The 12,912-nt window shown below is 44.0% G+C and overlaps 2 protein-coding genes across 3 annotated transcripts; one reads left to right on the forward strand and one right to left on the reverse strand.

The window, feature by feature from the left end:
- Positions 1-490: 490 nt before the first annotated feature.
- rln3b (relaxin 3b) lies at positions 491-1,149 on the reverse strand. The gene is made up of 2 exons (XM_070923838.1): positions 975-1,149; positions 491-875 (listed from the first exon to the last, which is right to left on the reverse strand). Exons 1-2 carry the CDS (start codon positions 1,147-1,149, stop codon positions 595-597), a joined length of 456 nt encoding a protein of 151 aa, XP_070779939.1. The 3' UTR covers positions 491-594.
- An 839-nt stretch (positions 1,150-1,988) lies between these two features.
- On the forward strand, positions 1,989-12,234 carry rfx1b (regulatory factor X, 1b (influences HLA class II expression)). 2 transcript variants are annotated; one of them, XM_070914690.1, is made up of 18 exons: positions 1,989-2,103; positions 3,249-3,624; positions 6,207-6,304; positions 6,411-6,503; positions 7,421-7,494; positions 7,657-7,939; positions 8,034-8,215; positions 8,306-8,425; positions 8,734-8,852; positions 9,042-9,160; positions 9,541-9,644; positions 9,763-9,914; positions 10,133-10,230; positions 10,366-10,515; positions 10,626-10,837; positions 10,925-11,078; positions 11,185-11,230; positions 11,313-12,234. In XM_070914690.1, exons 2-18 carry the CDS (start codon positions 3,276-3,278, stop codon positions 11,489-11,491), a joined length of 2,532 nt encoding a protein of 843 aa, XP_070770791.1. In that variant the 5' UTR covers positions 1,989-2,103; positions 3,249-3,275; the 3' UTR covers positions 11,492-12,234. The 2 variants fall into 2 exon arrangements, with proteins under 2 accessions (XP_070770791.1, XP_070770799.1); XM_070914698.1 differs by having other exon boundaries at positions 11,316-12,234.
- Positions 12,235-12,912: the final 678 nt, after the last annotated feature.

A 12,912-nucleotide genomic window follows, 5' to 3' on the forward strand; every position in this document is an offset into this window, starting at 1 on the left:
ACTGTCTCAACATGACTGATAATTCATCTCTGATAGGAGGATGAGCAAATTCCCAAGAACACACTAGAATAAACAACCAAAGTCCAACATTATAGGCCTCACAGAGGCAGTATGTTGCAGATCTATTGTACTGTATTTCAGTGCTTCGTAAATATGGTCATATATTGCGTCTTACCTCACAGAAAGCAGCCATAATAAAGTGAATATCAGGCCACCTTGTGTAGTCATGGTCACCACCACTTCCTTTCGTTGTGAAATCCTTGTCAAAACGGTATTTCTGAAACAAGGCTTTTGAAAAGTGGAAGTGTTCTAACAGCATGAAATATCATTTTAGTATCTCTTTTGAACAGGAACAAAGACTTTCATACCAACTACACAAAGCTTTATTAAACATATATATCAATCTGCTTTAATCACAGTAAACACATTTTAAGTAAACAGTCACATTCCTGTATCAATAGTATTATGTACAGTGAGTAGGAAGGGATGTGGAATTTTAAGAATTCTAAGAGTGAAGAAATTAAGGAATCACATAGGAAAAGAGTAGAGCTCTGCATTAGAGACAGAACAAGACGTATATTTAAGAAACAAGGTTCAGCAGAGAGAGCTGATTTCACTCTTGCTACAGCCCCACTTGCAGCAGGCGTTAGACAGTCCGACCACTACATCCCGTCCTTTCCTATCTGCACTCCGTAGAGCCTCCAGCACCTCCTCTGAGATTGGCGAGCGAGCTGAGCGGCTGAATCCAGCAGCCACAGATGCCACATGCGATGTTGGGTCTCTCCATGCTTGGTACTCTGCAGGATCCTGCTCGCTGGCAAGTTGAGGCATGGGATTTGTGTTCCATGGATCAAAGGCCTCTTCTCCAGTAAGAGCTGATAAAAAGCAAGGGTAGATCTCTTAATATTACTGTTTGACTGTAGGAAAACATAAAAAATAAACTTGCTTCCATAGTCCCACATACACACTCTTACCTGAGTCTCCTACGCTTCTCCTCCAGCGAGAACCACCACAGGTAAAGATGACAGCTCGTATGAACTCTCTTCCACACAGTTTCACACCATAGAAAGAGGGATGGCCCTCATTGGACTGCACCCTGTCTACCAACGCCACCAACAAGCCGAGGGTCAAGAGTGCTGCCTTCCACATGGTGAGAGTGAAAAGATGTCAAAGGCGTCTCAAAGGCTGGAAATTGCTTGAGGTGTCTGTGTGGTTTGTGTTCCTGTCTGGAATACCCCTACCTTATATAGGCCTCAGCATCTCAGAGAAGGACCTCAACTCACCTCCACTCTCCGTCATGCCCAGAGATAAGACCAGAGACCTTTAGGGGCAACAATGCCCATAGAGAAAAGAAAAGTTGTGATTAAGTGGCGAATGATGCCAGAGGTGATGTCAACAGAGCTCTTGGCTATCTAATCACCTGTGACCTTTAGTTGGCCTTTCTGTCCCTTACATCAATAGGGTTGTGCTGCGTGTCACCAGCGCAATCTCCATCTCTCCGCCTGCTCTGCCATGCATTGGATGGAGATCACTATCCATGCACCCCAAGGATAACTAGGGTGCTACAAGTTGGTGTTCACTTGAAGTGACACGTACACACTATAGAGAGACCTCAGAGGCCAACTGGTGATACTGCAGTGACTCAAATAAATGTTGAACTTCTGAATGTTGTGCAATATTAATTATTTATAAGCCTATTGAGGGGGCGGAGATAAGCGGCGGTATCACCATTGTATGTGACGTGACTGACATTCCATCCTTTTCCATCTATCTGCTTGACATTCTGAGCAATCAAAAAAGTAGCACTAGAAGTGGTCATTTGACGTTAGACTGTGGTGAAAGTGACAGACAGGGACCGTCTACCAATCAACGATCGGTTCTTTTACTGACGCTGCGACCACCTCCCAAGTCAGCCAATCAGCATTTAGTCTAGGGCGGGGCGATGACGAGAGGGTAGCAACAGTTGCCCCGGTGAAGGCAAGGCGCCATAGTCACGGTAGTCCTGGCGACAAGAACCAAGCAACGGGAGTCAACAATAACAACCTAAATCTAAGGAAAAAAACTTGAACGACTAAAAAAGGACAATACTGGGATAAACTAGAGGTGAAGAAGTAAAATATATCAGAATTATCATTTTATTTGCTTAATTATATACGTGTGCTTGTTTGTACAGTCGTCAGCGTTAACGCGAAATTGGTCGAGCGCGTCGGCGATGAAAGTGGTTGCTAGCTTCTTTCCAAACGCAGACGGTTGTTATGGCGATGCCAGATATTTGATAAGAGCACAAGATGGCGGGTGTGTTGTAGTGCCAATCGTACTTTTTTAGCTATTTTGTTTAAATATTCAGGCTGTTTCTTACAGTTTCGATTACGTTGGAAATATAATGACACGTGATTGGTGGCGTGGTCATAGATTTATTGACGATCCAACATGAGTAACAAGCGACTAGCTAGCTCGCTCTAACGTCACTAGTCAACGTGAGCTGCTAGCTGGGGAAGCTCACTCTCGCTTTTCTCAACTCACTTTTCAAGTAAGCGATCCAGAAACATTAGCGTTAGATACAGAGAAGCACACGAAACTGCTCTGGCAACTGAACTGTTTGTGAGTTCGGAACGCTGAGATATGAGTGTAGTAGCTATGTTTCATAATCTTTTTGTGACTTTGAAAAAGTTTTTGTTCTGACATTGAATTCGGCAGGTCACTCCCGTGAACACGGTGTGCCGGATGATCATCTGATTGTCTTGTTTGCAGTGTTGGTTTACGCAGGAGTGGCTTATCTTCAGTGGGATGGCCTAAAATCCTGACTGACAGTGGGTTTAGTGATTTGAGTTTATTTCCGGATGGTAATACCTGGGACTATTATGGACGAATATTTTCTCATCTTTAGTCATTCACTTGAAACACCATGGCAGGTCAATGAATCTTTTTAGGTTTTTGGTTTGTTTGGGAAATTTAATTCAATGCTTTATTTATGATGCTTAAGATAGCACTCTGTGTCATACTGGACCAAACAGGAAAAGCTCTAGACCACTGCTAGTCTCAGACAAAAGCCTGACTTCCTCCTCTGGTTCATGTTCCACACACACACACACACACACACACACACACACACACACACACACACACTCTCACACGTGTCAGCATACATACACTAGGTCTGTGTGGCCAGAGGTTAGATAATATGCCAACAAGTGTGTTGCTATGTATGCTTGTAGCACTTTAGTAAACAAGTCTCTTTTTATCCACAGAACTAGTGCCTCGAAGCATTGGTTGCCATGGCAACTTCTGGATACTCTGAGGACCTTCAGCCTCAGCAGGCCAACACAGTAACCATAGCAACACCTGCTGCCACCACACCCTCATCCGCAAAGACGGCACACTTCCTGTCCGAGATCCCACCAACCTCTGTCACCATTGCCTCAGCTAACCAATCAGCCACTGCCTCAAAAACAGGACAGGATGCACTTTGTTCTCAGGCGCCGCCCACCCAGGCCCAGAGCCAGAAGTCAGTGGCTCTGACCACTCCCACGCAGCACTATGTAACCCCTGACATCCATCACTCTGCAGTCCAGAAGAGTAATGGTCAGAGCAGCTCGCCTCAGTACATCATAGTAACTGTTACAGGTGAGAGACTGCTGAATGACTGACACATACCTACATAATACATGCTGTGCACAAACACATAATACATGTTTTCCTGCTCATGTAAGCAGCAGGAGGGCAAGATATGGCATGCAGTCGGAGCAAGCTTCAGTTTGTCCTGCAAGTTGGGATCTAGCATGGTGCAAACAACATCCTGGTTGGAGACTGGCAGTTTGTCTGGTACATAGAGATGGATTGTAAACAGTGCAGGGGAGAATTATGTATAAATCTTTGTCTATACTATATCTTAAAAATGATGACCAATGCTTGTCTTTAGTTGCCAGGGCCCATCATGGTCTCTTAAAATGTCTCTTTTTTGACTGGCAGTATAAAAAAAGTGGAATCAAAGCTGATTATTAATTATTTTTACTCGATAAATAACTAGTACCACAAATCCATAATCAAAATTATAATCAGCTCATTCTATATTAGTTGACCATTAGGTAAATCATTTACATCAAGTGCACAGCCATTTTCTTATCTTTATCCCAAGCCTAGATTTCACTTGTTCATCAACATTTTAACAGCAGGACTTTGAAAAAGGAATTTGTTTTGTTGTTTTGTGTAGTCCAATGATATCCACAGACATTTCAGGAATTATCTGACTACATGTGTGTATAACAATCTGCATATAATAGTTAGGACGATGGTGTTATTAGTTCAGTGTGAGCAGAGATCTAAGTTCCACCAGGATCAAAAAAACACTGATTTAGTTCGCCTGTCTGGTTGGGTGGTGCATACATTATGAGGACAAAATAAGCTGATGGACTTGGTTGCTAGGCTGCATAGTCCCAAACGTGGGAGCATGGATGGCTGATGGATGGAAGCTGACTTCACTTCTCCTCTGCTTTTGCTGTTATAGAGGGTTGGTGGTATAATTATGTTTTTTGAATGATGGCTTTAAGTTTGCCAGTCCTGCAGCGGTACAAACATTTAGATAAGCCAGTATCTATGGTAGCTAATGTAATGTGTGCTTTCAAGGCTTTGGACCTTTTCCAGATATCAGTTCAAATCCATTTAGACCATTGCTTTTTCAAAATACACCCTGAATTAAAAAAACAACAACAAATGTCATAAAGAAATCAGTTAGTATTTTAAAATATGTTGTTAACTAGTGGAAATGAGAGAGAATTGACCCTTACACTGATGTCTTATCTGTATGTTTATTTTAGGGCCGTCTATTCGTAGATCTTTTAGCCTGCTAGTATCAAATAACACTGTGCACTCTCACCCAGAGTGAGAGACTCACAGACCTTGGGCTTGTCTCATTTACATGAAGTAGGACTACTAAGTTAGCTGAATAACTTATTAAAACCTGGCATTCCCTCATATATGGGACATGGACCGTAGTAAAAAGAGCTGAGTCCTACTCAGCACAGGTTTGCCGCTTACTTAGTAGTGCTGGTTCTGAATTCTTCACTACCAACATGAATTCGAGGGGATGCATTTAATAACTACCGAATAATATTATTTTGCATCATCTGCAGTTTGTTCCTAAGTTTAGCTGTCAACCACTGTACCAAGCAGAACATGCCTGTTTTATCAACCAGATTTGGTTGGTGTGGGCATGCTCTCAAGTTCTCTATTCCAGTCCCAGCTGCAATTGTCAGGATTGGGTCAACCTAAACAAAGTCTTGGGCCAGAATGGCTTGACATCGCTTTCATTAGTTTTGTCAGTCAGCACCCCAGTTTTCCCCTTCAAATCTATACATTTCGGTATAAAAGCTGCCACCAAACAAAGGTGACTAACGAGATATTTAGCCAGCAGTCAGCCTGTGGGAAACACCATGTAACCTCTGAATATAACGTATTTATTAAGTATCCATTTGGGTTGAGACTGGTTTTCACTTTCCATCAGTTATCATTATGCTAAATTAAATTGAGTGGTGGGTTGTGCAGAGTTGTGGCGGCTCAAGTGTAACTCGGCCCAAGTGTAACTACGGGTGTGTTTACAGCGTTTTCCCCCCGGGGATCAATAAAGTATTTCTGATTCTGATTTCTGATTCTGGTTAACCCAGGTTGAAATGAGAGCAGCACAGTGAGAGCTAGACAGTGCAAAACACCTAAAGTAAAATGTTTTCTGACCTGCCGGGTACAGGGAAGTGAATATTACCCTCCCTTCCGCCCACCCTCCATCCTCTGTTTTCTCCCTCTATCCATCATGTATCTCTCATTTCCCTCTCTCATCTGATCTGCATGTTTACAAGATGGAGTGATTTCTCTCTCCATCTGGGGAGATTAGCTGTCCAAGGCTGTCCTTCTGCATGCAACATATAAGGATGAAGGGAGAGTTGGACAGACACACTCTTCCTCCTCCCCGCTCTCAGTCTCTCCTCAGCTGAACAAAAAATAAAAACTTTGTTGCAGGATGTTCTGCGGTGGCTGTTATTATGATTTGGAAGCAGTATGTCGTGAGTACTGAAACAGAATCAGAATCAGAAATACTTTATTGATCCCTTGGGGGGAAATTATACTTGTGGAAATGGTGGCTGGCTTTTCTTTTGAGATTTGTTTGGTCGTCTGATGAAAACCTCTCTCCCTCACCCTCCCTCTGCCATCCCTAGAGGGCTCTGTTCACTCCAACGACAGTCTGTCAGACTCCAGCCCACCTGCCCCTGGTGTTCCTACTCAGGTGGTCCAACCAGTGCAGACCACCCAACAGGTAAGATGCACACATATACACAAACCCCATGGATGTGTTAGTGCAAGTCACAACAAATGGATGAGCACCCAAAACTCTATCCGACACTCTTGGCGTTACTCACCAGCAGAGGTCAGTGTTGCAGGCGGTGTCGCAGGCAGCCAAGAGGATTCAGACTGGCCACATCAACAACCTACAGTCTGTGCACATTAACCCGGAGGTAAACAGACACACAACATTTCCTCTTATCATGTAGGAGAATATACAATAATTACGTTCAATTCAAGTGATCATGCATGCATTATGGATGGCTTTGTCCCGTGTTACTGGCAAGATAGAAAGAGAGGGATCTAGGATGTCTTTTCACCTCTATCACATTCCTCCTCTTTCGCAGCACAGGTCTAACTGTGCGAGTCTTTTTGTTTTGTTTTCCTGGTGATATTCCTTGATACCCACCTTTAAACTATCACGTCTACCAAGGAATACTGTCAACAACTTGGCTTCCATTCATGTATAACAATAATGATGGTGAGCTGTCAAACAGGTTTCAGAAATGGTGTCTGCTCAGCCCCTCCTCTGAACAAAATATCTCTTGACCCAGTTATGGAGCACAGCACATTTTATCCAGTAGAACAACAAGATGTGGTATATTCAATATAATAGTATTCAAAGAAAATTGGTTGATATTCATCAAGTTTCACTCTCTGTTTGTTTCAAGCATTATGTCTGGTGCAGAATAAGCTAAAAGCTGCTCTAATCCATAATTTTATATTAACAATGGATCAAATGACTCGCTGTAATGAGAAACAGGTCACTTGTAGTGATGAACCCACAGAGGATTACTTCCCAACTCTGCAGTTCACCTCACCTTTACGGAGCATTTTAGCATCTTTCAGCTTGTAGTTTTGGTTTTTACAGTCTCCAACTTCATTGTTTGGGTTCACTCTCATCACTCTGATCCATGTTGTTTTCAGCTAAAAAGCTCTAGAAAAACACACAAACTCCATAGACTCCACATGAATGCTACCATGTCTGCTGGATGTGTAAAGAAACAACTGTTTGCTAACGTGTTTGCCATAACAACAAAAACAAAATCAATGAATGCTGCTTTAAGTTTCCTGTTTGCTTGTTGTCTAGGTGGAGCATGTGTTCTCTGGCCAGGTGCAGTATGTGGACGGAGGAGGAGATGCGACTTTTACTACGCCCACCATGTGAGTAGAGAGGAACCTGCTCTGTGTGCGTGTTGCATATTTCATAGACACCTTGCAACTTTCCAGGGTCACACTGTGCCTATTGTGTATTTAGATGTTTGTGTGTGTGTGTGTGTGTGTGTGTGTGTGTGTGTGTGTGTGTACATGTCTTTTCCTGTCCAGTCGTTCGAGCAACTACCCCTTCTCTGACTCGCCCATCTACTCCCAGACCCCTCCCACCTCCTCCTCCACCTACTACGAGGCCACGCCCAGCTCTGAGTCAGACATCAGCAGCTCTGTGACCTCGCAGTCGGTTTCCGTGGCAACAGCAGGAGCCAATAGCGGGGGAGCTGCTGCGGGCGGAGGGGGCTACGTAATTCAGGGAGGTTACGTGTTAGGAGGAGCTGCATCAGGTGGAGGAGGACAGAGTTATTCCAGCCCTAACTCTCGGGCCCCACCTGCTACTGTGAGTACTCAAATTTAAAGTGAAACATGTGTTGGTTATAATCTCAGACATGAAAGTTCAGAAATTTGAATTCTGTGACGTCCATTTTCCTTAGGTGCAGTGGCTGTGTGATAACTACGAAGGGGCGGAAGGGGTGAGTTTACCTCGCTGCACCCTCTACTACCACTACCTGCTGCACTGCCAGGAGCAGAAACTAGAACCTGTTAATGCTGCATCTTTCGGCAAACTCATCAGGTCTGTCTTCATGGGGCTACGTACACGGAGATTAGGGACCAGGTATATTCACACACACACACACATGCACACTTACATTGATTTTGCTTGACAAGTGTCTCAGGGTCATAACTCTTCATGTGTGTGTTTCAGAGGGAACTCTAAGTACCACTACTATGGTCTGAGGATCAAATCTGGTTCCCCTCTGCTCAGGCTGATGGATGAACAGCAGCACATGGCGATGAGGCAGCAGCCTTTCTCACAGAAAAACAGGTAGCCACATGTGACCACGTCCTTGTGGAATTTGTAATTTCAGCATTCATTTTGACATCTGATTGTAAATATAAGATTGTATAAAATCAGTACAGTATAACAACACTCCTGTGGTTTTATGTCTTTAAATCTGTGCCTGGGTTGTGATGTGTCCGCGATGCATTTTGGTTTCATTTGCACATCCATCCAGACACATTATAGTGCCAAAAGTGAACAGGGCATAAGTGCATACAGGATCATTCAATTTAAGTGCTCCAATTGCAGTATAAGCTGTGTCTTCCCTGATTGATGGCTACTCTGTCCAATAGGATAAAGCCAGTTCAGAAGACACAGGGGATCACTAATGGGACATCAGGTGGGATGGGTCAGCAGGCGGCGGCACTCTGTGATATTTCAGCACAAGTGCAACAGTATCAGCAGTTTCTGGGTGAGCAAGACCTGCACTCTGCAAGATGTTCACCATGTATTCAAGCAATACACAGTCTTTTATTATATGATGTTATTGAAAATAAATGAAGGCTTTGGATTTTCCATGTAATGACTGATGATGACGATTGGGCCCGACATGTGTAACTGAAGATCTGACTGTGTCTCTGTTTCTCTGAATCTTGTGTAGAGGCGTCAAGGCCGCTGCCAGACTTTGTGGACATTGATCTGCAAGATCGAACCCTGCCTGATGGGATCCTTTTAGAACACCTCAAGGCCTTTCAGACTCTCTACAGAGAACATTGCGAGGTAGACAGTCATGGACTAAAACAGGGCACACACACACACACACACACACACACACATATACACACATATACACACACACACACACACACACACACACACACTGATTATGTGATTATGATACTCTTTAGATTAGAAGTTTGAACTTTGTAGTCTGTCCTCATACACGGGTCATAGCCCTCGATGGAGTTACTGTTAAAACCTAGCTTTAACTGGAATTGTTGTATAGCACATACACAGTGTTAAGTGCTAAAAGACACCAAGTTTCCCTGCACTCCCTTACTAACTAAACAGTCTTTCTGATGAAAATGTTAAGCAGTCACGACGGCAGAGGTGTGAAGAGGGTTCAGACACCTCTGTGATGTTATGTGTGATCCCCACAGGCCATTCTGGACGTGATGGTCAACCTTCAGTTCACTCTTGTGGAGACACTGTGGAAATCCTTCTGGAGGTTCAGCCAGAGCAGTGACACAGAGTCGCTCAACCTGTAGGTGTCACAAACACACTCAAACAATCTGATGGAAGAAATACTCGCACACATATCTCATGCACTGCTGTAACTGAGTATGAATGGTCTGTCTTCTCCTCCGTCACCTCTGTCTCAGGCACAATGAGTCGGAGAAGCGTCTGCCCAAATCGTGCCTGGTGGTGCTGTGCAAATTTGAGCCAGTGCTGCTCTGGACGAAAGAGTGCGACAACCTGCTCTACCAGACTCTGGTGGAGATCCTCATCCCTGATGTTCTCAGACCCATCCCTAGTAAGTTAGTGAGCCCTGTATGCAAAACTGAGCCAATCAAGACTTGACAATAAATACTAATTGACAGATTTTGTAGCATACCAGCCTAAAAAGGTGAGGGAACATTGGTCTTTCAATCTGGGGGCAAGTTAGGGGTTTTACCTTCTACCACACACCTGCGTGTTTAAATGTAAACCCTTTCTCTCTCTTTCAATTCTCTACCACCATCCCTGCCTCAGGTGCCTTAACTCAGGCCATCCGTAACTTTGCCAAGAGTCTGGAGAATTGGTTGACTGGTGCCTTGATGAACATCCCAGAAGAGATGGTTCGCATAAAGGTATTAATATGATAGTTTAACTTTTTATTATATTTAAAGGGATCTTAATGTATCCTTGGTGTGTCTTCCGTTTACACATTTACAAGGCATCTTATTATGGCTCCCTTCATTCTTTCTCCTCCCTCTCTTCTTCAGGTGGTGTGTGTATGTTCCTTCTCCCAGACTTTGCGCCGCTATACCAGCCTGAACCACCTGGCTCAGGCGGCCCGCGCCGTCCTCCAGAACTCAGCCCAGATCAACCAGATGCTCTCAGACCTCAACCGGGTTGATTTCACTAACGTACAGGTTTGTACTCCTGCCTCTCTCCTTTCTCCTCTCCCATCTATTACTGTACATTAAGTGTTTTATGTGAAATAGAGCAGAACCCTGACACTGTCCACCTGTGTCCCCCTCAGGAGCAGGCATCCTGGGTGTGTCAGTGTGAGGACCGTGTGGTACAGCGGCTGGAGCAAGACTTTAAAATGACTCTGCAGCAGCAAAACTCTCTGGAGCAGTGGGCTACCTGGCTGGATGGTGTTGTCTCTCAGGCCCTAAAGCCCTACGAGCACCACCCCGTCGCCCTACCAAAGGCTGCCAAGGTCTTCCTGCTCAACTGGTCCTTCTACAGGTGAGGGGAAAAGGGAAAACGTGTTGTATAGGAATATTTGGTTTTAAGTTGAAATAATTTTCTTCATCACCTCTGCTGTCTCACCAGTTCTATGGTAATCCGGGACCTTACTCTGCGCAGTGCTGCCAGTTTTGGCTCCTTTCACCTGATCCGCCTGCTGTATGATGAGTATATGTACTACCTGATAGAGCACAGGGTGGCCCAGGCTAAAGGAGTGACACCCATTGCGGTCATGGGAGAAGTATGTGTCTGTATATACACCCGCTCACATATTACAGTCTGCACCTCCATCATTTCTTTTTTTCTTTTTTCTTTTTATAAATGTCCGATCCTCCTCTGTGTTGCAGTTTGCCAGCACCGTCAAGAGCCGGATCTCTCCGGACCTGGACAAAGGTAATTTCAGTGTGGCTCTCCCGACGAATATGTTAAATTTCAAGTTTTGCTAAAGCCCCATGTCAATGCCTTTCTTCATCAGAAGAAGAAGAGGATGACGAGGAAGAAGAGAGCGAGGACGAGACCGGGGATCTGGTGATGCAGTCCAGCTCTCTGAGTGCAGTCGATGAGGAGAAGGAGCCAATAGAGCCGCCTGCCAAGCAGCCCAGGACGAGTTTAAATCTGCACACTCTGACTGAGACCCACAGCACACCACCTTAGTCGCTCATTTGTATAATTATCACAAACACACACACACATACACACACACACCTTTGGTTTGAGTTTAACATCCTGTCATCCCATCCTGTCACCCTGTGTACGCTTCTGGTTTGCAAACGGGTGGTGTTTGGTGTTGAGTGTGTGTGCAAGCATGTGAGAAAGTGGGAGAGCCTTTTGCCAATTTTGTATTCTGTACTTTTGTGCTGCCATTCTTTTTCTCTTTGCCTTCACCTGGTCATTTGACGCCCTCCCCGCGTTCCCTGTGCCTTCCCTGTCTATCCAGTGGCTAGATGTCAGTAGCTACTCCTGTCTAGCCTAAACTCGACGGTATACAGTATATATAATATATTCTTGATTCCCTCCTGCCCCGCCTTAACCACTGACCTGACTGCTGTGGAGAGATGAGAAGACTCCAATGTTCTTTGTTGTACTCATAAATATCACTCACCTTGCCTTTAAAGCAATGACTATGCAGGGGAGCTGGACTTTAATGAATGGCACTATCTGAAATATATTTTTTGACCTCAGAGTAGCATCTGGAATGATACTGCACCGTGGGATTTGTTGGCACATGGATGTTGATTGAGAGCTATTTGAGGATGCCATATTTTACTTTTTCTTATGTTATTTCTTATTAATTTGGCCAATTAACTGATACCCTGTGCCTTTGAGATTTCTAGCCTGAAAAAGCCTGTATTCTATATATTCTGTATTGATGGATTAATAAATGAAGGTCCTGTGAAGTGTTGTTGTGAACTTTTACTAGCTGTGGGAAAAATATCTAAGATGGTGACAGTCAGACCTCGTTGTGATGATTCAGCCCAGTTTGCTGTTCTTCATCCTTCCACCCTTTTAAATATTCATCATCCATCCATTCTTTCAACCTCATAATCTCTCTTTTACACACACACGTACTGGACAGACAGACGGCCACAGGACAAGGCCAAAGCTTATCCCACCCAATCAGCAGCACTTACTACATTGTATCCATGACAACCGATGTACCAGCTACAGCTATCTCAAAGTTTTTGTAGTGTAAAAGTAGATGTTTATTTTCTGGGTATCAATGTTATCAATGTTAGATAACCTATATTATGAACCTTTTGTGAACACCATCATTTATCCAAACTATTTGTATGTTGTTGAACCATTATTGCCTTAAGAAATATGTTGTGGTGTGTCCACCATCCAGATTATTGAGCTATATTTTTATTGTGATGATGATGATGACCGGCCAAGCATGTGAATATGGTGACCTTCTAGATGGACCCTTTCCAAAGAGCACATGCTCAACCAGCAGCCTCTCACATGGCATGAGCAGATGTTGATTTTATGAACTGCTGGACTTTGGGACTGTAAGAAAAAGTACAAATGATAATGGTGGTAGTGGGATGTCCTTCAGGATGGTCTGACCTCCAAAG

The sequence above is a fragment of the Enoplosus armatus genome, chromosome 2 (assembly GCF_043641665.1).
Source record: "Enoplosus armatus isolate fEnoArm2 chromosome 2, fEnoArm2.hap1, whole genome shotgun sequence".
Taxonomy (NCBI): Eukaryota; Metazoa; Chordata; class Actinopteri; order Centrarchiformes; family Enoplosidae; genus Enoplosus; species Enoplosus armatus.

What these genes read in the sequence shown, in the direction of transcription:
- rln3b (XM_070923838.1), bottom strand. Translation starts at nt 1,149, where the DNA reads ATGTGGAAGGCAGCACTCTTGACCCTCGGCTTGTTGGTGGCGTTGGTA. An exon ending in GAGAAGCGTAGGAGACTCAG is followed by an intron (nt 876 to 974) that starts GTAAGAGTGTGT and finishes GCTTTTTATCAG; the next exon opens with CTCTTACTGGAGAAGAGGCC.
- rfx1b (XM_070914690.1), top strand. Translation starts at nt 3,276, where the DNA reads ATGGCAACTTCTGGATACTCTGAGGACCTTCAGCCTCAGCAGGCCAAC. An exon ending in CATCATAGTAACTGTTACAG is followed by an intron (nt 3,625 to 6,206) that starts GTGAGAGACTGC and finishes TGCCATCCCTAG; the next exon opens with AGGGCTCTGTTCACTCCAAC. An exon ending in CAGTGCAGACCACCCAACAG is followed by an intron (nt 6,305 to 6,410) that starts GTAAGATGCACA and finishes GTTACTCACCAG; the next exon opens with CAGAGGTCAGTGTTGCAGGC.